The sequence below is a fragment of the Meles meles genome, chromosome 6 (assembly GCF_922984935.1).
Source record: "Meles meles chromosome 6, mMelMel3.1 paternal haplotype, whole genome shotgun sequence".
Classification (NCBI taxonomy): domain Eukaryota; kingdom Metazoa; phylum Chordata; class Mammalia; order Carnivora; family Mustelidae; genus Meles; species Meles meles.
In genome coordinates, this window is record NC_060071.1 from 118,771,724 (window position 1) to 118,795,145 (window position 23,422).

Here is a 23,422-nt window from a genome sequence, read left to right on the forward strand (position 1 = left end):
TAGAGGAGCTTTTGAAAAATCTTCCTATCTACCTACTGGGGTGGCTATGTTTTTCTCCCACAAATGTCACCACAGAACTAAGAGCTTGCACTGCACACACAGCTTTTTCTCTCTTTTGACGTCCCCAGCTAGACTGCTTGAGAACCTGGCCTTCCGTGTCCAGATGTTTACTGAATTCTGAAGGCCCCCCAAAGGGCCCAAGTTCTTTTGTTGCCCTCCAAATCACTTCCCACAGAGACTGACCGATGTCCTGAAGGAGCCCTTCAATAGGGAGGATAAATGGAGGCAGATGAAGACATGACCCCCTGAGGCTCGCCCACGTCCATGCTAACAAAGGGTCTGAGGCACAACCTTGTAAGGAGCATTTTGGTCAGCAGCGTCCCTTCAAGAGGCCACGTCTCCCCCACAGTGCTGCTTTCAATGGCTACCATCACAGTGGAAGTACTGGGCATTTGTTAAGGGCCGAGGTTTGCTAGGTGCAGCACAAAACATCTAAATCATGGACCCCTGTCTTTGTGAGGACTTCCTGGCTACAGATGGCAGCTGGCTTTCTCAGGGGAAACCTGGAGCTAGTGGAGGAAGCCAAAGAGGGGCTCCCACTTCTCTGGATGACCTCTTCCCACCCAGCCCGGAAAGGGCTTTTGTCTGCAGCTCTCAGCAGTCAAACCATGACTGCAAGACTTTACCCCACACCTATGCTGTGTTTCTGGGGGTCTCTTCTTTCTGAGGCTGTTGGCTCCCTAGGTAACAGGAAGGTATACATGTATGTAAGGGGACTACAGCTGGAAGGAAAGTTTTATTTAGACTATTAGTGAGGAAGTTAGTGTATTTCATGGTAACACTTCTTTTTTCCAAATGCATTTTCTCTCCCCCCCCCCTTTTTTTTTAATTCCTTTAGGCCAACAGAGGCCACAGGGACACACTATGACCGTTGTCTAGAGCTGCTGGGCACACGATTTGTGAAATGAAACAGGATGGTGCTGCTTGGAAGAAGGAAACGGAAGCCAGCATAATGGGGATTAATTAGTTGATTGATGTTGAGATGGTAACAGATTTGCCTCCATACCATTGAGCCAGCCATCTCAGACCTAGCAGGGAAGGTGAGGATGAAGAAGCCTTTGTTCAGGTCTGTAGATGCATGGGGCTGAAGGCTTTGCCGCCATGGGATGTCAACAGCCATAATAATAATAATTTGCACTTACATAGCACCTTTCAACCAGGCACCTCAAAGCGGTTCAGCCACGTTAATTAATTAAAGCCCACAATCCCCCTGGGGAGAGGAGGAGGATGACTAACAGGATTTGTAATTACAGGAGGGAACATTTCCGAATAAAGTATTGTCCACCATATAAAGAGAGTGGGTGTAAAGGAATTGGGGTCTCCAAAGAGTTACTGATTCAGAAATTAAATCATGGAAAGATGGGGAGGCTGGAGGCGGGCAGGGGTGTGGGGGTCTGCTCTTGTGTCAGAGGGAGGTCGATGGGCTCAGAATTCACTGACAGGTTCGGATCCAACTGAGAAGCGGGACATGTCTGGTATTAGTGGCATTTGGAAGGTCATTAGTGGCATGACTATTGTGGTGTAAATTCAAGTTTCACTAGTATATTGTGTACAGCCCCTGCAGGACAAAGAGTGAGATTCATGCAGTATTTAATAAAGGATGAAATGATTTCTTTAGATTTAAAGCCCAAAGCTGGGCCAGTCAATTAGCAAATAAACCAACTGGTGACCCATAGGGTAATTTAGTTGTTTCCAGCAGAACACCCAGCCCACTCCCTCCTACTGCCATGAAGTTTCCAACCAAAGCCTCAAGACTGGGTTCAGTGCAAGGCCTAGGGGCTTCAGCTCCTTCAAAGGCAGGCATCAGATCTTCCCGGCCTTTGGTATGGGGGAACCTCTCTAACCCAAGTTGTTAGTGTCCCCCAAGCTGTCCTCTCTAGAATGGCTTTGGAGCTGCTCCCCCTCCAGAGGTTTTTAAATGCTTTGGAGGCTGCTGTCAGGTCTTATCCTAGCTCGTGTTTCCCGTCAGTGCCCCGCAGAATGCTGGGCACAAAGTAGGTCCGGATTAGTGAAGAGTGAGTGAATGACTCAGTGTTTTAACAGCTCAGTGTTTGTTGAGCCCTCACCAGACGCTGCGGTGCAGCTCACAAGATCGGGATATGTGTCCCGTCCTCAAGAACTATATTGTGAGAAATGGAAAAGACCATATACCACTAACTATAATGTAAAACAGAATAAAATAAATGAGATGATAGATGTTCATCCAAGCCGCATGCTGCAAGGGCAAGACTGGGAACATTTTATCCAGCTGGAGCGAATCAGGGAAGGTATTCCTGGAGAGCAAACCATGTGCTGGCCATTGGAAGGCAGGGAGGGTTTTGGTAGATCTGGAAGAGGTCGGGGAGGCAGACTTTCCAGACTGTGGTCATTTGTCTCCCTTGAAGTGAGATGCATTTTGGGAACTTGTGGTCTTCAATAGAACATTTGTGAAAACCAAGCCGAGTTTTTGCGGCTGATTAAATGTACATTTCCTATGAGTTCTTACTACATGAAGTGACTAATTTCAAACATCGAGGGACTCTTTGAGAAGTTGCAAAAGATGTTTTATTCTCTGTAACTCTTAATTCGGTCTCTCTCCGCTTTCACTGCCCACCAGGAGACAAAAGCTCAACAGTTCACACATTAAAACAGGGCACTCAGCAGTGTCTGAGAGAGGTACAAGGAAGTCGTCTCCCCATCCCAAATGGCAATGATTAGATGTCTTCCTCCTTGAGCCCATTTTTTTGACCCCAGGAAACCCTAAGATGGTGCTCTACACCCAGTGACTGACGAATCAGTCCCGCGCTCTCTCGCTCCAAGTTTCAACAGGGCTTTTCACAGCACACCACGCTGCCAGGACAGGACCTACGTGCCATTTTTGCATCTTGCCAGTATTTATTAAGTATTGCTGCATGTCCGACACGCACTATATATGCATAAGCTTACCTGATCCTAACAGTCTCACAAAGTAGGACTTCACATCATTCCTCCTACGCAGATGAGGAATTAGGCAAAAGTTCACTTTCTTGCTAGAAAGTGACAGAAGGTGGATTCGAACCCACTCAGCCATGCTTCTTCCTCTCTCACCCCTCACCCATGTAGTACTTCTGTTCACATCTGTGACAACTTCTCGTCATCTTCAGTTCACTAAAGTACTCAGTGCCATACTGTGCACGGAATAGGAACTCCATATTTTCTGAAGAATCACCAACAGCAACATCAGTGGTTTGATCTTCCCCTGGGAGGAGAGGCTGCAGAAAGCCTGTACAGTGTGCTGAGAATTTAGTAGAGACCCATTACTACCTCTTTCCCTTTCCACCATGATGAAAGATTAGGAGATGTGCTCAGGAAAGTTGCCCCAGGAAATGTTCACAAGAAAGAAGACACAGGTGGTTTTCATGAGCTGATAAGCAGCCAATCTGGTACCTCCCATGAGAGGTAGTGAGGTATCTTGTATTGTTTGTTTCCCTAATTGTGCTGACCTCTAAGCTACTCTGTCAATGTGCAGCAATCCTAGTGAGGATTCAGAAGTGGTCCCTGTCAGCCCACAGAGTAAACATTTCTGGACTAACCCAGAAGTGCAGACTCCTATGCATTGGGTCTTGTATGTTGTAAGCAAGGTTACTGCTCAGGGACAGGATTTAAAAGATGATCTGGGCAAAATTGGGAGAGCCAAATGAGAACTCTGGAGATAGAGAATGAGGATTAGGTAAGGAGGAAATGGGAATGAAGGCAAGAGCAAGTACAAAATATCAGATTCTGACCTTAAAAGTGTGATCTTAGATCCCCTTGGGATTGTCTTTTTTTTTTTTTTTTTTTTTTTGAGCTTTGATTTCAGTATTGTCACCATCACTTTTGTCCTATGGCTAGGAAAGTGTTTTCTTTATTCTACTACAGAATTCAACAGAGGCCTCTTTTGCTCAAATGGAAGGAGGGAGCCCATTGCAATCCTCAAAAGAATATCCTAATTGTGAGAGAAAGCACCTTGTCTACCTCTCTGAATTTCAGTAAGCACAGTGTTCAGATGGAGCCCAAGTTCTCCAGAAACTCCAAACAGATCTGGGAAGAGGGTAGACCAATCAATAGTGGGCATAAGTCAGGATGGACTTTGTTTTGCTGCCTAAACAAACAACCCCCAAAATCTTGGTGACTTAAAGTCTGTGCATCTGAGAGACTCTCTCGGGATGCTGTCCTCCATATGACAACTCGGTATTCCATTTCAGTATCATCATCAATTGCCACAGTAGGGGAAGAGAGAGAAAGACTACACTGGTAATTAAGTGCTTTCCCCAAGAATTGACACATATCGCTTCTGCTGTCTTGGCCAAGCGGTCATGCATCCACACCCAGCTCCAAGGAGGTAGGAAACACAAACCTCCCCTGTATTTGGAAGGGAAGGAGAACTAGATATTAGTGAGCACTTGTGATGTCTGCCACATAATGCTTTAACCAGTGAGCTGGCACATATCTCCTTCGTTCACACTCATCCCTTGCACATACCTTTCCTTGGATCACCCAGTATGTACCGAAAACTTATGGGCTAGTGCTGGGGAAAGAAGACCAAATAGTTTTTTTAGCCCATTTTTAGTCTCTAGACAACCATTTTGAAAGAGAGGAGTAGCCACAGAAAACCAGTTAACTCTGGGTACTTTTCCCTTGGAGCTATCAGACAATAATAACCTTAGGAAAGGATAAGGGGTTAAAGGGAGCCATGGTCTGATTTCAATAATACATCTAAGATGGAACAGCTAATTTTGAGTTGCTCATAACCATCATACTTTGTATGAAAGGGCTTCTGGAAACATGCCCTTTCTCCTCCATTCCTCCCCTTATTACCAGACATGATTCAAATTCCCTCTAAGCCCTGTGACTTTTCCAGAAAGCAGCTCTCCCGGCAGAGAGAGAGAGAGAGGAGGGGGGGGGGGGGAACTTTCCCTTATTATTCTTCCAATAATGAATTCCTGCTCTGAGTGGGCTGTTTCCATGTGTTTTCAGTCAAGTGCTGATGGCAGCCTTGCCGGGGGACATTTCCAGCAGGCTGTGGACATAATAGATGAGGTCTCATATTGACAAGAGCTGCTCTCAGTTTTCCTTCCAGTTTAGCCCTCCTAAGCCCTGAAATTGGAGATGAGAAATGATTCACGAGATCCCACTGGTGAACCAACATGGCTGCCACACCTCTTTGCTCCTTGTAACTAGGTAAAAAGTCATGGTTTCAAAGCTTTCTTCTAAGAGATTTGTAGACCTGGATCTTAGTAACTTAAAAAGGACTTAGCTCTCTCAGACCAGCCCACTTTTTATAGATGCCAAGACCTCCTTTCTTCAGGATTCAAACATAGTCTTGGCCTACCCTGATATCATAAGAATAAAGGGAGAATTTAGGACACACTATTTCCTGCCTAAAACCTGATCTCAAATACACAAGATGCTTCCAAGTAAGCAATGGCAGTAGCCGTGTTTGCTAAGGGAATTAGCCTGCTCATTCTCCCCAAAGCAAATGTCTTCAGATAATTCCATGTCAGCTTACCTTCACAGAACTATTGGTTATAGTTGGGCTCTCTTCATTGAGAAGAGTCTCAGTTACTTCAGATAAAGAGGAACAGGTATTTTTAAGGGTATAAGTAGCCTGGAATTGCAAAGCCTTTAGGAGAAGAAGCAGCCCTGGGGATTTATTACCTCAGAGGCTCTGAGTCTCTGCTTCCCTCTGCATTTCCACCTGTAGCACTCATGTCCCAGCAGACATGCCCTATAGACAGTGGATCCTGCCTACTCAAAACTTCAGCTTGCATGTGGCCCATCCTGGGGTCTTGAGCTCCTCCTTATATACCTCAGCCTTTCAAGTTCAGTTCCCATTGGCTTCTTTCCTTGGTATTCTTAGTTAAAATTCCTAAGAGACAATCTCATTGGCTCAGGCTCATCTATCTTATTGTTCTGTCTGAGAGAACATCATTGGTCACTAGCCAGCCAGTCAGCTGTGGGCTGAGGGATGAGCTGCAAGCATGTCTGCCCAAGTTGCAGAAGGTGGGGCAAGGCAGCTTCCTTCAGAGGGTCTTTGAGGGGCTGAGGACGTGATGGCCCTTAGTGGGCTCTTTGAACCCTTAATGGGATCGCTGCAGGTACTCATTCTCTCTTGCTTCTTCGTCCCCCCATATCATCACTGTAGGCCTGCTCTCCAAGCACACACAGCCCAGGCTCCTATCACTGCTCACCCACCAATTCCTGATCCAGCATCCTGCCTCTCACCCTGTTGAAGTGTGCGATCACAGAGGTTTAGGACTAGCAAGTGGGGAGGAAGAGCTCTTAAAATGTATTTGAGAATATAAGGAAGATTGGAGAAAGGCATGGAAGGAGGGATGGAAATAAAATCCTTTCTCAGCCAAAAAAAATCCCATTCCCACCATGGGACTCAGGTACCTTTCCTCTTTCTCTTGATCTTTGGAACAGTTTCCCTTTCCCCCAAAATCAAACATCAGCAGAAGCATGAGAAACTTCCATCAAGGGACCCAGATGGAGCAGAGCAAGAAGATAGTCTGGCTCTGCTAATCCCCCAGAGCTTTTTCTGACCCCTGCAAGGATCCCTAGGTCCCGTCTAAGACTTCTGCATTTCCCCAGGCCCCCACCCTCAGGCCTCATGGAGCCCTGGTCCCAGAGTCTCGAATATCCAGTCCCAAGCAATTTACTTTCAAAATATGGTTTAGAACACAAGGGAAGGAGTCTATGTAGATAAGGTCTTTGCCAGTCATGTTCTCCCAGTATGCCCAAAGCTCTTCACTGGCAGTTTTCACAAATCTCCCTGATATTTTTAGAGGACTGGTCATGCATGGCGTTGCCCTGTTTCATCTGAGTCAGAGAAATGATGCATTGTGTGAATTCACACATCAAGGAGAGGACTGGGAGAGAATTGAATTACGACACTGGGCTTAGCCTTTTACTCAGTAGAGACCATTGCCTTTATACCATATCAGCTGGTTAAAAGGCCAACCCCAGACACCTACATTCAAATGTCAGCATCTCTGTATTCTTTTCAGTGGCTGTGAGGCTAGAAGTGAATTAGAGGCAAGTCTAAACAGCCCTGGATTTCCCTATCCTTTCCTGAGCTCTGGGTATGTCAGTGTTGATTAAATCATTCGTCAAACCTTGTTCCAGCTTTTATCTACTGACCAAAAGTGCAGTTTCCCTAGGAGCCTATGATGGCGGGGAAGGTCTCTCTGACGGTGTTTCTAAACCTGATGCTCTGGGATTCTAGAGCCAGTTCCTCTGGATGACATCCAGATCTCTGCTCATTCCATTTAGGATCTGAGGTTGAAATCTATTGCCGTTGTCTGTCCCCTGGGATCTGAAAACCCATCTGGGGTTTGTCCAGCATCTCTCTCCAATACCACCGTCCAACTCCACAGTCATTACCACTCTAACAGCTTGAAAGCTGTTGCAGAGATGGAGCAGAAGCCAGTTTGGCTTTCTCCCAGTCCTCGAGGCCCTTCTGGGGTTAATCAGCAACCACCTATCTTTGTGTTAATAACATAAGCCTCTCTAACGAGAACACCTGGAGGAAACCCATAGGAAGCCTGAGGATGAAGCCAATTTTGCAGTAATTATTCTGACCATCACTGTCTAAGCTGGACTCAGACTGTCCAGGAAAAAAACCAACTTGTTAAAACCAGCCAACTAGCTGGATGGACTTGTGCCTCTCAATGTTCCTTAAGCCATTCTAGGTTTTACTAATACTTTCCATGTCCACATCTCAGCTCCAGGGTCCCCTTATGCTGTGCACTCAGGCAGCATCTCCCTATTTCAGGTACACAGGATTTAGTGAAATGTCCTGAGTGCATCTCACTGACAGAATTCTTTAGTGACAACTTCCCACACTCTCCCCACCCTCCCGGCCCATCCCAATGGTTATGTTTACACCGCTGGAGAAATAGCAGACCTTCTTAACTGGGATTGCTGACGACTTCTCTTAGTAACTAGTCCAAATGGCTTTGGGTGTCAGGTGATGAGTCTGTGCAGGGGAAAAGGACTGAGGGCTGAGGAGGTGGAAGGGAAGGTGGGGGACACGTGAAAAATGGTTTCCTGCTCTATTAGTCTGCTAAAGCTGCCATTACAGAATACCACACAAAATAGCTTAAAGAACAGAAATTTATTTTATCACACTTCTGGAGTCTGAAAGTCTAAGATCAAAGTGCCAGTTGGTTTGGTTTCTCCCGAGTCCTCTCTCCTCACAGTATCCTCCTGTGGTTCCTCATATGTGTGGGTTCTGAGCGTCTCTTCCTCTTCTTATGACACCAGTCTTCTTGGATTAGGATCCTGTTCTTATGACTTCATTTAATCCTAATTGCCTCCCTTTAAAGGCCCATCTCCAAGCACAGTCTATTGGGGGTTAAGTCGTCAACATATGAATTTGGTGGTGGTAGCGGGGGAGGGGGGGGCAACACTGCTCAGTCCATAAGAGCTGCCATAACTTCTCCTCAACAGATCATCTCCCATCCTCCGACGCTGCCCTTCTGAGCAGGAGAAGAGTAGATACTGGTCAGGAAATGGCAGATGGGATTCTGTACAGTCAGTTTGAGAATGGCTGAGCTAGGTAGGGAGGGTGGCTAAGGTAGGCAGAGCGAAAAGATGGATGTTTGGATACATGAAGAGATGGTTGGATGGATAGACAGATGGATGAATCTATGACTTAGGCAGCGTGTTGATACCACCAGGATGGACATTACAGTCTACTTCTTTGGGGGTGTAGATTTTTACAGTGCAGGGATTGCAACCTCAAATGCTCACATTAGGTAACAGAGTTGCAAGAAGAGGCCAGGTGCAATAATAGGGAATAGTGGGGAATGGGCAAATTAGAAAGAGTGTGCCCTGCCTACAGGGGCCATGTATACTCAGTTCCAGCCAATTACCACGTTGTGGGATGCCAGCCTAATGTCAGTATGTCTGACTTTTCAAGAGAACAAGAAATCTGGATTTTCCGATGAAATCTTTCTTTAAATACATTTTTAAATTATAGCAATTAATGCAAACATTGTAAAACACTGGATGGGCCAAATCAGCACATTTCCAGTCTGAGTGAAGCCTGGAGGCTGTCAGAGTTCCATTCCTGGACCACTAGAAAGACATCTGTCATGCCATCACATAAGGATGGAGGCATTTAAGAGTTCTAGCTCACGAGTACGCTGCCTGGGCTCGTATTCCAGCCCACTACTTAGTTTTGCAATCTTGAGCAGCTTACACATGGGACTCCGAGTTGTTGTAATGATAAAATTAGTTAATACCTGTGGATGCCTAGAACAGTGCCGGGTGCCTAGAACAGTGCCTGCTGCCCCAGTAAGAAAGCAGCAACAGAGCCAGCATTATTAGCTAGTGTCACCAAATCTTTTGTTTCCTCATCTGGAAAATGGGAACAACATTTGCCTTACCTATCCCCCAAAGAAAAAGAAGAAAATATATGAAAGGGCTTACAGATGTGGGCACATTGCCAAGAAGTACACCATGCACTTCTTCTGTTACTGTACCTGTAAGTGAGGCTCAGCCTTGCCCGATGCTGGGCTGGGAATCCCTATGAAGAGGAGGACAGCATTAACTAGAACCAGTTTCTTTCTCTTCCAAGGATTATTTGGCTGTTTTGCTATTAGCATTTGGTAAGTCTTTCTTTTATTATTATGAAAAGTTAAAGCATTCAGGAAAGTAGAGAAAATAGCATACTGAACACCCAAGTACCGTTATCTAGACTTAATCATGGTTGCCATTTGCCGTATTCGTTTCATCTTGGTGAGTGCTCCTTTCAGGGGTGGAATGCGGCAGTACGGAAATAGGAATGGATCAAGGCATCAGTCGTACTGAATGGGAGAGATGGAAAAGCGTGAGGCTTTACCTACCTCAGGGATGCCTTATTTTTGCAAGAAATCAAGACCCAGTCAGATGTAGGTGGTTCCCCTTTGGATGGGACCCCTGAAAAGGGATTTTTGTGCGGGATCAAGTTTGCTATAGATCATACATTGTTACCACCTTGAAGTGATATAAACTGGGACATGAATTCTTGTATTATTTATAAGGCTATCACTTATTGTTATTTCTAAGGTTTCAATTTTTTTCAAACAAGAACGTGATCATGTATTGGTTGTGAAGTTGAACATTAAAAATGCTTAGAGGCCTACCATGTGGAAATGTCTCTGTCATAAAGAATTCCGGAGTTGAAACTGTGGGAGATCTGAGAGAAGCCTAGTGAAATTAGTGATAAAAAGAAATGTTGCCTGCTAAAAATGAAAGGTTTTAGGAGCAGAAACACTCAGATTCAAAGAAAGTATATGCCAATTATAGGGGGCCCTTTCTGTTAAAGCATTTAAAAGAGTCTCTAAGACATATTGCCCCATTTCTCAGCATTAGCTTTTACTGCATTTGAATGAGAAGGCTTCTCCCTGTGGAAAGGATGTCTTACAAATGTGAAAGCAACTAAACTTTGCTTTAAAATTCTATTATTCAGACCCTTCATTAATTTAAGCTGACATTCCTTCTCAATCGGGGCTAATCATCAAAGCTTTATTGTATTGAGAACCTTGAATTCAGCAACAAAGAGTGTGGGTTTGGAAGGACACGCAGGGAGGGGGAGGGCGGAGAGCTCACAAGGCCCGAAGAAGGGAGGGGAGGGGGAGGGGAGGGGAGGAAGGCAGCAGGAGGGAGGGTGACCGGGAAAGACTGGAGTCATGGGAGGCAGAAGGAGGGCAGAGGAGTTAGAAAAGCGGCAATGCACTGAGGGCGGGGTAGGGGGTGTAGACAGTGGACAGAAGGAGAGAGGGGCTTGAAGAGTCTATGCTGGGAAGCTGCCCCTTGAGCCTCTGCTTAGCATCCTTAGACTTTGCCCTCACAAAGCTTCTCCAGAGTAAGGGTAAAAAAGGGAGACAAGAAATAGAGGAAGAGAAAGCCTTTCCTTTTCTTCCTGTATCCAGGTGCCTCTTGAATCTTCTGTCATGGTACCCTGGCCAGCAACAGGGTGCCTGGCAGGAAGTCTGCCCCCCCACCAAGGCCTGGGGTCACGGTCACGTCTGGCCCAGACCTCCAACAGGGCTCTCTCTTCCTTTCTGGCATGATTTACCGTGGGATACATGTTGTGCGATGTACTAGGTGGAGTGTATTGGGTTCATTGTTAAAGCATAAGGCAGGGAAGAGGCTTTTGAAATGTAAGGACGCCACAAGCTTTTCTTGAGCATCTGTGATTTATAACTAGAGTAAAATAAGATTTGTAAAGGTGAACTTTAAACCCTAAGGGACAACTGAGTTTTTTAATATGTAACTTTAGTAAATAAAATACCAATTTTGAAAAACCAAGTAAAACGTGGGTGGTCTTCTGTCTGCACTGAGGCAGTTCTCAAGGACATGAGAGACAGGCGGACAGTGGAGTGACTGCAGTCCATCCAAGACCAAGTCATGAGAGGCCACAGGTCTTCAATCCCTAGCCCACCACATTCCAGCTGTGTGCCCTCAGAGGATCCCTGTGAACCCCCTGAGTCATACTTTCCCAATGTGTAAAATGGGCATAGATGTAATCTGCCCAGTCTTTGCTCCAAGGGGCCATGGGGATGACCGTGTAAATAAATGGGTGGTTTTCCAACCTTCACCGGTGGCCTGAACCTGGGTTAATGCAGTGACCCATTCCGTAGTTGTAAGACTTAAATTTGATCATGCTATTCCTCTGCTCAAATCTCTGAAGTGGCTCCCTTTTATTCAGACTGAAAGCAGAGTCTCTCCACTGTCCCTTAGAACCCAATGTGCCCACCAGCACCTGCCATCCCATCTCCTGTCGCTCCCCCTTGCTCACCGGGTATGGTCACCTGTTCTCTGTGCTTTCCCTCTTGTCATCAAACATGCTTCCTTTCATGGACTTTGTACTTTGAACTCCTTGTGGGATCCTGTTCCCTCCGGACAGTCCCATAGCTGATGCCCTCACCTCCATTCCCAGATAGTGGCATGACTCCCTTACCTCTAACTTTTTGCCAAAATGTCACCTCTCTGTGAGACCTCCCTTGTTTAAATTGCAGCCCACTCCCCTTACCCCATCCTGTTCTACGTTTCCTCTCCCAAAGCACACATCACCATGCAACATAATAAATAACTCAGTGTGTCTACCCGTCCCTGTGTGTCTTTCCTGCTACAGTATAAGCTCTGGAGGCCAGTCATCGCGGACTTGCTCACTGAGTACTCTAAAGCAGCAGACCAGGGTCACGCACATCAAGGACACTCAGTAAATAGTTGGCTTTTTCTTAGGCTATAAAACCAATAGAAGAAGGACTGCTCTAGTCGTAGGGAATATGAATTCAAAATCTCTCCCAACATCCCTGCAGGATCTCCATGGAATAACTTGCTCCAAGGAAAAATTTGAAAACTGCTGACATTTGTTCTGACATGGAAAGCCAGTTTGAAGCTACAAAGTGCTGTGTCATGTCAGGCCCAAGGGCCTGGCAAAACCGTTTGCACACAGCAGATGCCCAGTTGGTAGAGTGGAAAGGGTCTGGGGGGAGGGGGCAAAGATCCTTGCTGTCATTCAAGTCTCAGCTCCACCATCACTACTCGGCAACACCTTGCCTGTCTGCCTTCTCTTCATCCCACACAGGATGACTATAATCATCTTAGGCTGGAAAACACTGACAAGGACTTTGTTGATCAGCTACTATATGCTAGTCAGGGTCTGCACCCAGTTCACTACACAAGTGATCTCGTGAATCTGTCAGCCCTTTCACCATGGTCTCTCCAGTATCTGACACCAGGTCTGGCACATATAAGGTGCTCAATAAATGCTCACTTGTTTCCCTAACAGCCCTCTGAGGCAGGTACCATTAACCCCATCCTACAAGTGAGGGGCCAAATTTCAGGTTAGGTAGCTTGTTTAATGTCAGACAACTCGTGAATGGCAGAGGAAGGATTTCAGTTCTACTCAAACGATCTCCAGTCCCTCTGGTTCTGAGCGAGAATTCGGGTTAGACCAGCCCCCTGGGCTTCCCTCAAGCAGATCTATCTCCTGGCCACACCAGGAGATGAGAGAAAGGGTATTTCTTTTCTTCCTGGCTTTCTCTTCTCCACCTGGGCTCACCTTCTCCCTTCATTCAGTTACCACCTGGAGGGCTCTCCTGCCACCTTTTGATGAATGAGCCTTGTCGTTCCCACCCCGACCCCCGACCTGAGTAACCCCAGAGTTAGCAGCAGTTCATCTTGAATCACAGATCAAGTTCTGAAAGACATTGCAGTTTTGTGCTCGAGGTCTCTCTAGAATTCAAATTCTTCGGGAAGGTCGTTTGCTGATGAGCGGAGTGATGGATTCCTCAAGTCTCTCCCTTTAAGAAATATCTGGATGTGTCTGCCAGTTTCCCCCTGCTCCCAAACGGGCCCTCGTTAGTTCATTTAATGTAGCTAGAATTCCCCCTGAGGAATTCCCCCCTCCTCCCAGTTTTCACTCTGGCCACCTAACTAAAGGAAAAGCTCTGATCGTGTTGTCTCTACATAAACAGAAATCATTTCTAACTGGCATGTCCATTGTGCCTTCCATATACCCCTCCAAGCTGTGATTTTCTTTCTTAGCCCTTCTTGGCAAATGCCAACTATTTATACCACATGGGGCAAAGCAACTTAGTATATGGCCAGACCTATTTTATCTGAGAGGCAGTCTCTGAATCCCCAGGTCTCAGAACATCAGCCCCTCCATAAACCGATGCATCTCCATAAATCCAATGTTTTATGCCAGATTAAAATGTCTCTTGGAAACTTCTGAGTTTATTTCAGAGTTGCTTTAGAGACAACGATGGGCTATAGATGTTAAACAGGTTTTCATTTTCTGGGTGCTTTTTATTTCATCTAGAGCCAACAGTGACCTTTAGAATCTGCTACTCCCTCTCAGATACCCTTTCTGTAGGGTTTATGTTCAAAGACTCTAAGTGGGACAGGTTCAGGGTTGAGTTGAGTGTCAGAAACAACCAATTCCACCAGTGTTGCTCTATTAGTAAAAGGCTGGCGTAGTTCTCCAGTTGTGTGGGACCACCCTGTGTCCTGGAGGACATCAGTCCTTCCTGCCTCATCCAAAGAATGTGAGGTGTGTCCCCCAGGGCCTGGAAGAACCAGGGGTACCTGTAGCAATATTCCAACTACCCCTGATTGAAAGCGCCAGTGACCATATCTCTGAAAGATGGTGAACTGGGGGCAGATACCATTAAGTTCCACCATTGGTCAGGGGGGTGAGGCTAACCCCAGAAGCTTCTCCCCTTCCAGCATAAGTGGCTTCCTACTCTTGTTGCCTTCGATGACCTTTGTTTGCTTTCAAATCTGGTCTTGATAAATATTATTTTATTTTGTAAAGATTTTATTTATTTGACAGAGAGAGCAGTAACAGGGGGAGTAGCAGAGGGAGAAGGAGAAGCAGACTCTCCACTGAGCAGGGACCCTGATGCGGGGCTTAATCCCAGGCCCCTGGGATCATGACCTGAGCTGAAGGCAAAGGCTTAACAAGCTAAGCCATGCAGGTGCCCGATGAATATTATTATTATTATTTTTTAAAGATGTTATTTATTTATTTGACAGAGAGATAGATCACAAGTAGGCAGAGAGGCAGGCAGAGAGAGAGGAGAAGCAAGCTCCCCGCTGAGCAGAGAGCGCGATGCGGGACTCGATCCCAAGACCCTGAGATCACGACCTGAGCCGAAGGCAGAGGCTTAACCCACTGAGCCACCCAGGCGCCCCCCCCCAATGAATATTATTTTAAACTCTGATTTCTCCCATATAAAACTGGGCAGTAGGAAGGAGAGGAGGAACTACCCTCCTAAGAAGGGTTCTGTTCTCCAGGATGACTTTGGACTCTTTTGTCAAGTTCATGATTGAGAGAGTTCACCAGATATAAGTTCCCAAGCCCAGCAATCAGAGTCTGGAGTAAAAGAGACAGAAATAGGGACAGAGACACACGGAATCACCAGGATCCAAATATGGGGCTGTGACCGATGTGTCTTCCCCCACAACTATACCCCACATCAGCCCTGACTTGCTTGTAGATCCCTGAGTTTCGCTTCTCTCCCACCTCATAATTTCTAGAAATGCTAACAGCTTCTGCAAGGTAAATGGCCCAAGTCAGAATTTTCCAGTAGGCAGGAACCCGGTAACTCCCCAGACCCTGCAAGAGCGTGACTATCCCTAAGGAACCATTCTCCGGAGAAGCTGTCAGAGGGATCCTCTGGTCTATTCCTCCTGTCCAGCTCCTTACTTCTCTCTCTCTGGGACATGATCAACTGCGCATGCCACGGCCCCAGCTCCGGGGCTGTCCGGTCCAACCCTGCCTCCCGCCTGGCCGGCCCGGCTGTCTTGCTGGGGCCGTGCTCTCTGCAGCTTCAGCATATCCTGTTTGTTCAGTCCCCTTTGTCTCCCGCTGGAGCACCAGGGAGAAAGGATTTCTCCGAGCCCCTTGGATTTGGGCTTTGAAATCAGATCCTGGCACACCTGATTACACTCAATAGCTGGAAATGGTAAGGATGTCCGATGGGCAGAGGGCTCTTGTTCTAAGCTCTGCACACCAGGAAGGCAGGGGCTGGGTCTCCTCCTCGGGACCACTCCGGAGGGGGCAGGATGCGCTGGCAGGAAAAGCAAACAGTGTAGCTGAAGGGAAATTCACTTGAAAAAGAACTTGGGGCAGTGTCCATCGAGGGGCATATAAGCTGTCCCCGAGGACACAAAATGGGGCTTAGACTCCTTCCTCTCTCTTCCCACTTCCCTAGATGGGAAACAGTCAGTTCCAGGAACTGCACGCCCCAGGGCTGGGAGGGTCAAGCTCTCTGTCCTGCTTTTTCTGTGGAGGTGTTGCCTGGGAGACCTTGGCAAAGGGAGTAACAAAATAACAGCTTTCGTGCCCCAGCAATGGGAAGCTGTGAAGCTCGAGGCTTGCAAGGGCTACTGAGCCACAGCGGGCCACAGGCTTTCCCACAGAGATTGAAAGTCGTTGAAACAATTTCATCCGTACAAAAAGGCATAAGGAGTTTCCCTGCACCAACACCCAGCTTAAGAAATGAAAGGTCATCAATCCAGCTAAAGCCTCCGGGGTCCTCCTGGAACCCATGCTCTTCCCCACCTCTCCAACGACAACCTCTCAGTCACTCCCGGCCTTTCCTACATGTTCCAGCGTGCGGCCCTCTTCCTGGGAATCACACACCAACTTCCCCAGATATGCCAAGCAGCTGCCGTGCTTCTTTGCCTGTAGGCAGGTCCCCTGTCTCAATCTTCCTACAATTCTGGGCTCAGATGTCACCGACCCCTGGGGGGCGTTCCCTATCACCTTGGGCATTGATTCTGGGGGCTCCGGACTGAGCATGAGCACTATGGCCACGATACCCGCAGTACGGGAGCCCCACTTCCTCACAGGGCTGCCAATGCTGTCAGGACAGGCACTGGGCCCCTCTGACTACTCCAGCCAGTGGCCCAGATGAATGACAGCTCAGTTTTCAGACTTCCAACGTTCTATCCCTTAATATTGGGAAGTCCCCTTGGCCCCAGTTCCTTTGATAGGCGCTTTTCACCTTAAAGTCCCAAATCTTCTCTGTTCTGGAAACACCAAATGAAAAGGTCCCTTCCTGTTCCTTAAATGAGGTTGGAACAAATACAATGGGAGCATGAACTTTCTTCCCCCATAACTTCAACAAACAATATTTTCGAAGAGACCCCTGGGTGGGCTTCACACAGGCCTTGATTCTCTTTTTCTAGGTATCCTGTCGCTTGGGTTCTTCGCCTTCCTAGTCTGTAGAAATTCTTAAAGACAGGGAAATGTACAAACCTCTTACTCTTGCTTAGAAAATCCACGCTGCCGCCACAGAAACAAAATATTGGGAAATAGCAGTCTGGCGGTTAAGGTGTTCTCACCCACACCCATTGTTCTCCGCTCAGACATTTGGTTGCTGCTGGGTAGACTCAGCTCTAGCCATAGAATTTCAGAGGATGTGCCTCAGAAGGAGGATCAAGAACAAGCTTGACAGTAATCTGCCCCAGAAGCCAATCTGGTGTTCCGGCGCTGAGAACGGGCCCACAGGTGTGCCCAGGAAGGAAGGACATGTGAAGTGAGTGTGAGACCAGGGGCTGGTGTTGTGTGCATAGAGCACAAAAGTCAGATTTTTCTTTCACTTGGCTTTTTTTTTTTTACATTTGTATTCTTTATCAAGGTGAAATTCATCTAATACAAAACATGTTCAAGTATAAACAAGGTAGGGTCAAGTAGTACATTCACAATGTTACTGCAACCCCCACCAGTATCTAACATTTTATCACCCCGAAAGGAAACCCCACAGGCATCAGTCAGTGCTCCCCGATCCCCGTCCCCTGCACCTCCTCTCAACTCCTAGAAACTACCAATCACCACTCTGTCGCTATGGATTTACCTATTCTGGAGATTTCTAGTAAATAAAAACATACAGTATGTGACCTTTTGGGTCTGGCTTCTTTCACTCGAATATTTCTGAGGTTCATCCATCTTGTAGCATAGTTCAGTACTGCACTTCTTTCCTGGCTGACTAATATTCCACTGTATGGACATACCACATTTTGCTTATCCATTCATCCACTGGTGGATATTTGGGCTGTTTGCTCCTTTTGGCTATCTGAATAGTGCTACTATGAGCTTGCATGCATGTGTATCTATTTGAGGAACTGTTTTCAATTCTTTGGGGATATACGCAACAGTAGACTTGCAGGGTCATAGAGTAAATCTATATTTAACTCTTTGAGGAGCTGCCATACTGTTTTCCTCAATGGCTGAATGATTTTGCATTCCACCAGCAATGTAGAAGCACAGGTCAGATTTTGTCCTTATAGGAGTCACAACTACCCCATTTTCAAAAGACTGTTGGATCATAATGACTCTCCACCTTGAGCTGAAATTCTGTTAGTACATGATCCAGTGTTTGGAGCTTCCATATTTGTGAAGGCTGAACTCTACACATGCCACCCATTACCATCTGTGAGCCAAAATGAGGAAGAACACCTTTACAGAGAAAATGACAAAAGCAAAGTTATTCATAGTAACTGTGGAGGAGAAAGACCAGGCCATCCACAGACCCCCACTGAACTGGACTGGTCAGAAGAAACAGGCATAGAGCTGGTTTCTTTCCTGAAACCACTTGGAAGGAGTCAAGGCCTGTGTTAAATCTATATATAAATATCATTTGATTGGAAGAATAAAAAATACTGCTGTATGATAATCTTTCTTCTCTCACAGTCTGATAGCTGAAGCATCAGCAATTTGGAAAGAAGATCTTCCTGAGAGAGAGGCTTAGGAGCCCTGGAACAGTGTCCTTTCTGTTAGACATGGATCTTTATGGCCACACATGGGCTAAAGAAGGAAATAGAGCAAGGTGGGGGGGGGGGAGCTCTCAGAGCATGGCCCCGAGAAGGGAGGATGGCCAGAGGAGGCTTTTAAGAAAAGAGAGGGGTAGGGTCTCCTGGGTGTGTTCTATGAGTATAAGGCCTCAAGAGGATGGCAAGAAGAAGGGAAGAAGGGGAAGAATATGAGCACTGGGAGAATTAATGCTTCCAGTGGGCTTGGCAGGAAGGAGACTCAACACACCATTCAAAGTAGGTCTTCGCAGCTCCCTCATAAGCCTTCAGAGGCATAGCGGACTTTGCAACCCCAGTGTATCTGGCTAAGAGCAAGAAGCCCCGGGACACAGTTCTGATTTAAGTGCTGCCCTAGAACACAGAGACTTCTCAGTTTTTCACAGGCCAAGAGGAACTTGTCTTCACTTCCCTCCAAGAAACAAAGAACCAACAGCCAGATTACCTTTCAAAGATGGACCACGCCCCTTTCTTGGGACCAAGTGGAGAACCAGTGATGTCAACATGGACATGAGTGAGCCTTGTCACCAGCCACAAGTGAAGACTTTTGTCTTGACCCTTGAGTCATAATCCGATGGGACATTTTGCAGAGCAGATGGATGTGGTGGGCTAAATGGCAGCCCCCAGAAGATGTCTACATCCCAACCCTTGAAACTTGTGAATGTGACTGTCTTTGGAATAAGGTCTTTACAGATGTAATTAAGTTAAAGATCTTGAAATAAGATCATCCTGGATTACCCAGGTGGGCTCTAACTCCAATGACAAGTGTCCTTATAAGAGACACAGGAAAAAGAGGAGGCCATTTGAGCACAGAGGTGGAGACTGGAATCATGCAGCCCCAAGCTGAGGAATGGTTGGAGCCACCAGACAGAAGAAGCAAGGACATGTTCTCCTCAAGAGCCTTTGAGGGGAGCATGGCCCTGCTGACATCTTGGTTTTGGACTTCTGGCTTCCAAAGCTGTGGTGGCATAAATTTCTGTTGTTTTCTGACACCGGGTTGGTGACAATTTGTTGTGGCCACTTTAGGAAACTAATACGATGGGGCTGCATGGAGAGATGATGTGACAGGAAAGAGAGAGAATCTAGAAAACCACGCCCAGTGCCCAGACTTGCTGCTGGAGTCTGAGGCAAACTTTGTCAGCTCTGGGCTGCAGGTCTGTTTCCTCCTGAGATCCTTGTGTATTCACCCTTCATGGCTGAGAGCGGGGCCCACAGCTCACTTGAGGATGCTACTCAGGATCTGAGGAGGTCAGGTCAGAGCCTCACACTATCTGAAATGGTGGTTAATAGTAGCGACCATATTCTACAGAACCTTTAATACCGACTATGTGATTTACATACATTATCTCATTTGATTCTCAAAACAATTCTACGAGGTCGGTATTCTTGTCCGCATCTTATAAATGAGTAATGTGAGGCTCTGAGAGGTCACGTAGCCTGTTCAAGGTCATCTGGGGAATGAAGGTGACACCAGACCTGTGCTGAACCCACAGCATTACGGAAGATTTCAGCCTCATGAAGACGGTTGTTCGGGTGCCCCTCAGTGCCCAAATGGCTAATGAGAACGGTTTGTTTATTTTCTAAATATTAGCCCCATTGACAGTACAGTTTGGGCGAGGACCTGGTTAGATCCTGCTAATAGCAGATGGACGGCAAAACATCCACATTCCAGGAAAATCTAGTCCCAGCTGATACTGATCAAGATCCTCTCAGCCCCCAGGCTCCCAGCCTTTCTCCCGACTCGGCCAGGGGCCAAGGAGGAGGGGGGTGGATGAAACCCCTACTCAAGTGGCCTCTCCCGTGTGACCCATGAGAGACACTGGACAGTCCACAAAGAGCCCATCCAGCTAACTCCCCCACCCACCACCACCACCACCACCAGGAGAAGAGAGAGGAAGCTGGTCGGAGAGCAAGGCTCTGCTCAAGCCCGTCCGTCTGCCCAGGATGGACACTGTTTGGGGCCCTGTCTCCAGCAGGATGGACTCGGGCAGGCCCGACACCCGGAGTCTTGTGCCTTTCTCGGAGTCCCAGAGTTCGGAAGAGATCTGCACTGATCTCCCTGTGGCTGCTGCTTCGGCTGGGGCAGGGCTAGCGGGACAGCTTCTTCCCGGGCCTTCCAGCGTCCTGAGTTGGAGGCAGTGCAGGAGCAGGGAGGTGACCCAAGGGCCTGCCAGATTTCCTCCCACGCAGACCACGGTGCAAGATAAAGTCAGGCGAGGCTGTGCCACAGGACAACAGCATAATAAATCCCCTCCGGCCTCCTCCCGGCCTCATTGTTCTAGGGCTGCAGTTGTTTTGAGTATGATCAAAAGGAAGGAAGAGCACTGTGCTATCAGGCTGGGGAAGAAGGATGCTCTCCTGACCGCTCCTGTTGCCCTTGGCCGCCCTCATTTTAAATATGAGGAAACTGAAGGGCAGCGTGCAGCCTAACCCCTCACACGGGGAGGCTCAATGCGTTGCTCTGAGGCCCCCTGGACCTCTGGTGAGGCGGCGATCCTGCCCAGACTCGCTGACAGCCACCTGGGTCACCCAGGCCTTGTCCTTTCACCCTGGGCAGGGGGCTGGGAGGCCCAGGCTCAGAGTCAGCGGTGGGGGTGGGAAGGGCGCTGGAAGTGGGCCCCGGAGTGGCCGCTCAGCTGTTGTTTACCCCTTGGGCTGAGAACCAAGGCCAGAAGGCCACAGCCATTGGAAATAATAGGCCCTAAAAGGAACTTCCCGAATTTGGCTGGCCTGGTGCCTGCGGCTCAAGACAGCGAATAGCTTGGGTTCTTGGGAAACTGGCATCTGCGGGCCTCGAGGCCTCTCCAACACGGAGCCAGGTCCAGACATGGGTGCGGGTGGCGCACATCTCAGTCGCCACAGCTGGATTCCTGCGGGGAGCTGGGGCAGAAAGCTACGGGGGCCTTGGGGCGGGAAGGGCGGAGCTGAGCGGTCCTCCCTAACGCTGCGGGCTGAGGGAGTCCTTTGCCTCTCTCCAACGGCTGCCCTGCCCGACGCCCAGAGTCTGATTCACCAGGTGCCCAGCTGCGGTGGCCCGGTCACCTTTGTCTGGGCTGGAGGCCACGTCTGAGCCATCAAAGGCGCCTCAATGGGGGAGGATGTCAATGTGCTTCCTCAACCAGAAAGGTGGTTTGAGTTCGGCCAAAGCAGCCCAAGCAAACAAGCAGAAGCCTGTCAATGGAAGGATGGGGGCTGCTGGGAGATCACAGGACAGCAAACTGAGAACCATTATCAGTCTCATCCCAGCCTGAAGGAGGGAGAGCCTTTGAAGCCACAGACAGGCTGAACAGAACTTTCCACCTGAGAGGCACTGGAGATGGGAGGTCAGGCTGCACACAGCCCCCATGAGAACTGATCAAAGCCTGCTGCAGGCGGGGGGATGGGGGGGCACACAGCTGCAGCCCTGCTCCCCCCTCCACCCCCCACGTGCCGCCCAGGGCTTTCTGGAGGGGCAAGGGCAGCGGGGGCCTGTGGGAAAACCCAGCACTGGGGCATGGTGCGGCCAACCCCTCAGTGCTGCTGGGCCGGGGGAACTAACCCCCCTCCTAGTGGTCCTGAAAAGAACAGGGAGGGAATCAAAGCCCAGGGCAAATGCTAGGACCACCCACCTGATGAGTGCCTACCTTTCGGGGAAACAATACCTACTGGCTTCCCTAGCACACTTCTGAAAGAGCAAACAGACTGAACAGGCCACCTCCAAGCTCCGTGCTCCCGGCAGTCTGGGGGACACCCAGCCCCTTGGAAGCTGAAGTTCCTACGTGTTGGCCTCTCAATGCCTATTCGGGGCTTCCTTGTGTCCACTCTCTTCCCTGGCAACCTGAGAAACAGCGAGAAGTCTCATTCAGGGCACGACAGGGTCCCGTGTAGACACCTTTAGTGCACTTCTCTCAGACTGCACGGCGGTGTCTGCCAGGGAACATTCTAGGGTCGGTCATCCTCCATGCTGTTTCCGGGGAGTGAGGGAACCTGTGAAAAGGCCCTGCCCTGAGTGCTATGTTGGTGCTGCCTGGACTGGACAGCCTCAGCCCACCCTGCTGGCCTCATGCCCTGCCCCCCTGCCTGCAGCTCACCTTCCCAGGAGACCGTGAAGTGGATGCAGCAGAGCAAAGCCATTTCCACTGTGCTCTCCTCAAAGGGATGGGAAAGTTCTTTTCTTCTTCCTGGGAATGGGTTTGAAGGGAGGGTGGAGGGGGATACTAATGTGGAGGCCTGGGAGGTATTTAGGTAGAGGGGGAATGTGTCGAGGAAATGGGTTGCCCAGCAGTGCTGGGGAGAACTGAGATGAGAACTTTCCAGAACTGCTGGTTTAACCAGCTGGCATTCTTTCCAAAATGGATGAACAGGGACTAGACGGAGGGCTTCAGGGTAGACTAGACAGAAATGAAGGTAGAGGCACTTCCTCTCCCCCTTCTCCAGAGACCAGATCCTAAGGAGAGGGTGGGCAGCTGGAAATTACTGACCTGCCACCCACTACTCGCTGTGAGATTTATATCTTTTTATTACTTTGCCCGGAGAGATGAATGGGATTATCTCCATTTTACAGGTGATGAAACAGAGATTCCAAGAAGTGACCAAGGCTCTCGAAGGACCACACAGATCTGCCAAGCTGGAGCTCAGTCCTCAGGAGGCCTGGCTCCAAAGTTCACAACCTTCCCCCTCTTCCCAGGCCTGCCCTGCCTCTGGGGGCTCGGCATATGTTAGTAGATGCTTCGTAAATATTTGTTAAATTGAACCGAACTGAGCAGCTGAATACACGGAGGCCGCTTTCACTCTGACTGAGAGGAATCCTTTGAGGGTCCAGGTTATGGAAAGAAATTCTCTGAGGCACCAAATAAAATCCTTCTCCGAGGTGCAAGGAGGCCTTTTTTGAAATTAATACCTAATAAAGTTTACACAGACCCCCAAAAGGAAAAACAGAAGGGAACTGGAACAATAAAAAAGCAGAGTAGGTAGATAATAAAACTTAAGAGTGTTGTCTTTCATCCAGGAAGCACAAAGCATTCACAGGCTCTAATTACATCGTCATCCCCACGGCCCTCTCTGAGGT

General features: G+C 48.2%; 1 protein-coding gene across 7 annotated transcripts in view; it reads left to right on the plus strand.

Annotated features, from left to right (window-relative positions):
- Window positions 1–23,422, plus strand: part of RAD51B (RAD51 paralog B) — a 647,202-nt gene that overhangs the window by 575,284 nt on the left and 48,496 nt on the right. For 5 of the 7 annotated variants that reach the window (XM_046006987.1, XM_046006991.1, XM_046006989.1 and 2 more), the window contains one exon: window positions 22,919–23,218. The exons of 1 other annotated variant lie outside the window; for it this stretch is intronic. In XM_046006987.1, the coding sequence (XP_045862943.1) occupies window positions 22,919–23,076 (158 nt within the window). In that variant the 3' untranslated portion in view covers window positions 23,077–23,218. Of the gene's footprint in view, window positions 1–898; window positions 1,323–22,918; window positions 23,219–23,422 lie in introns of those variants that run through there. One more of the 7 variants, XM_046006990.1, reaches the window with a different exon arrangement.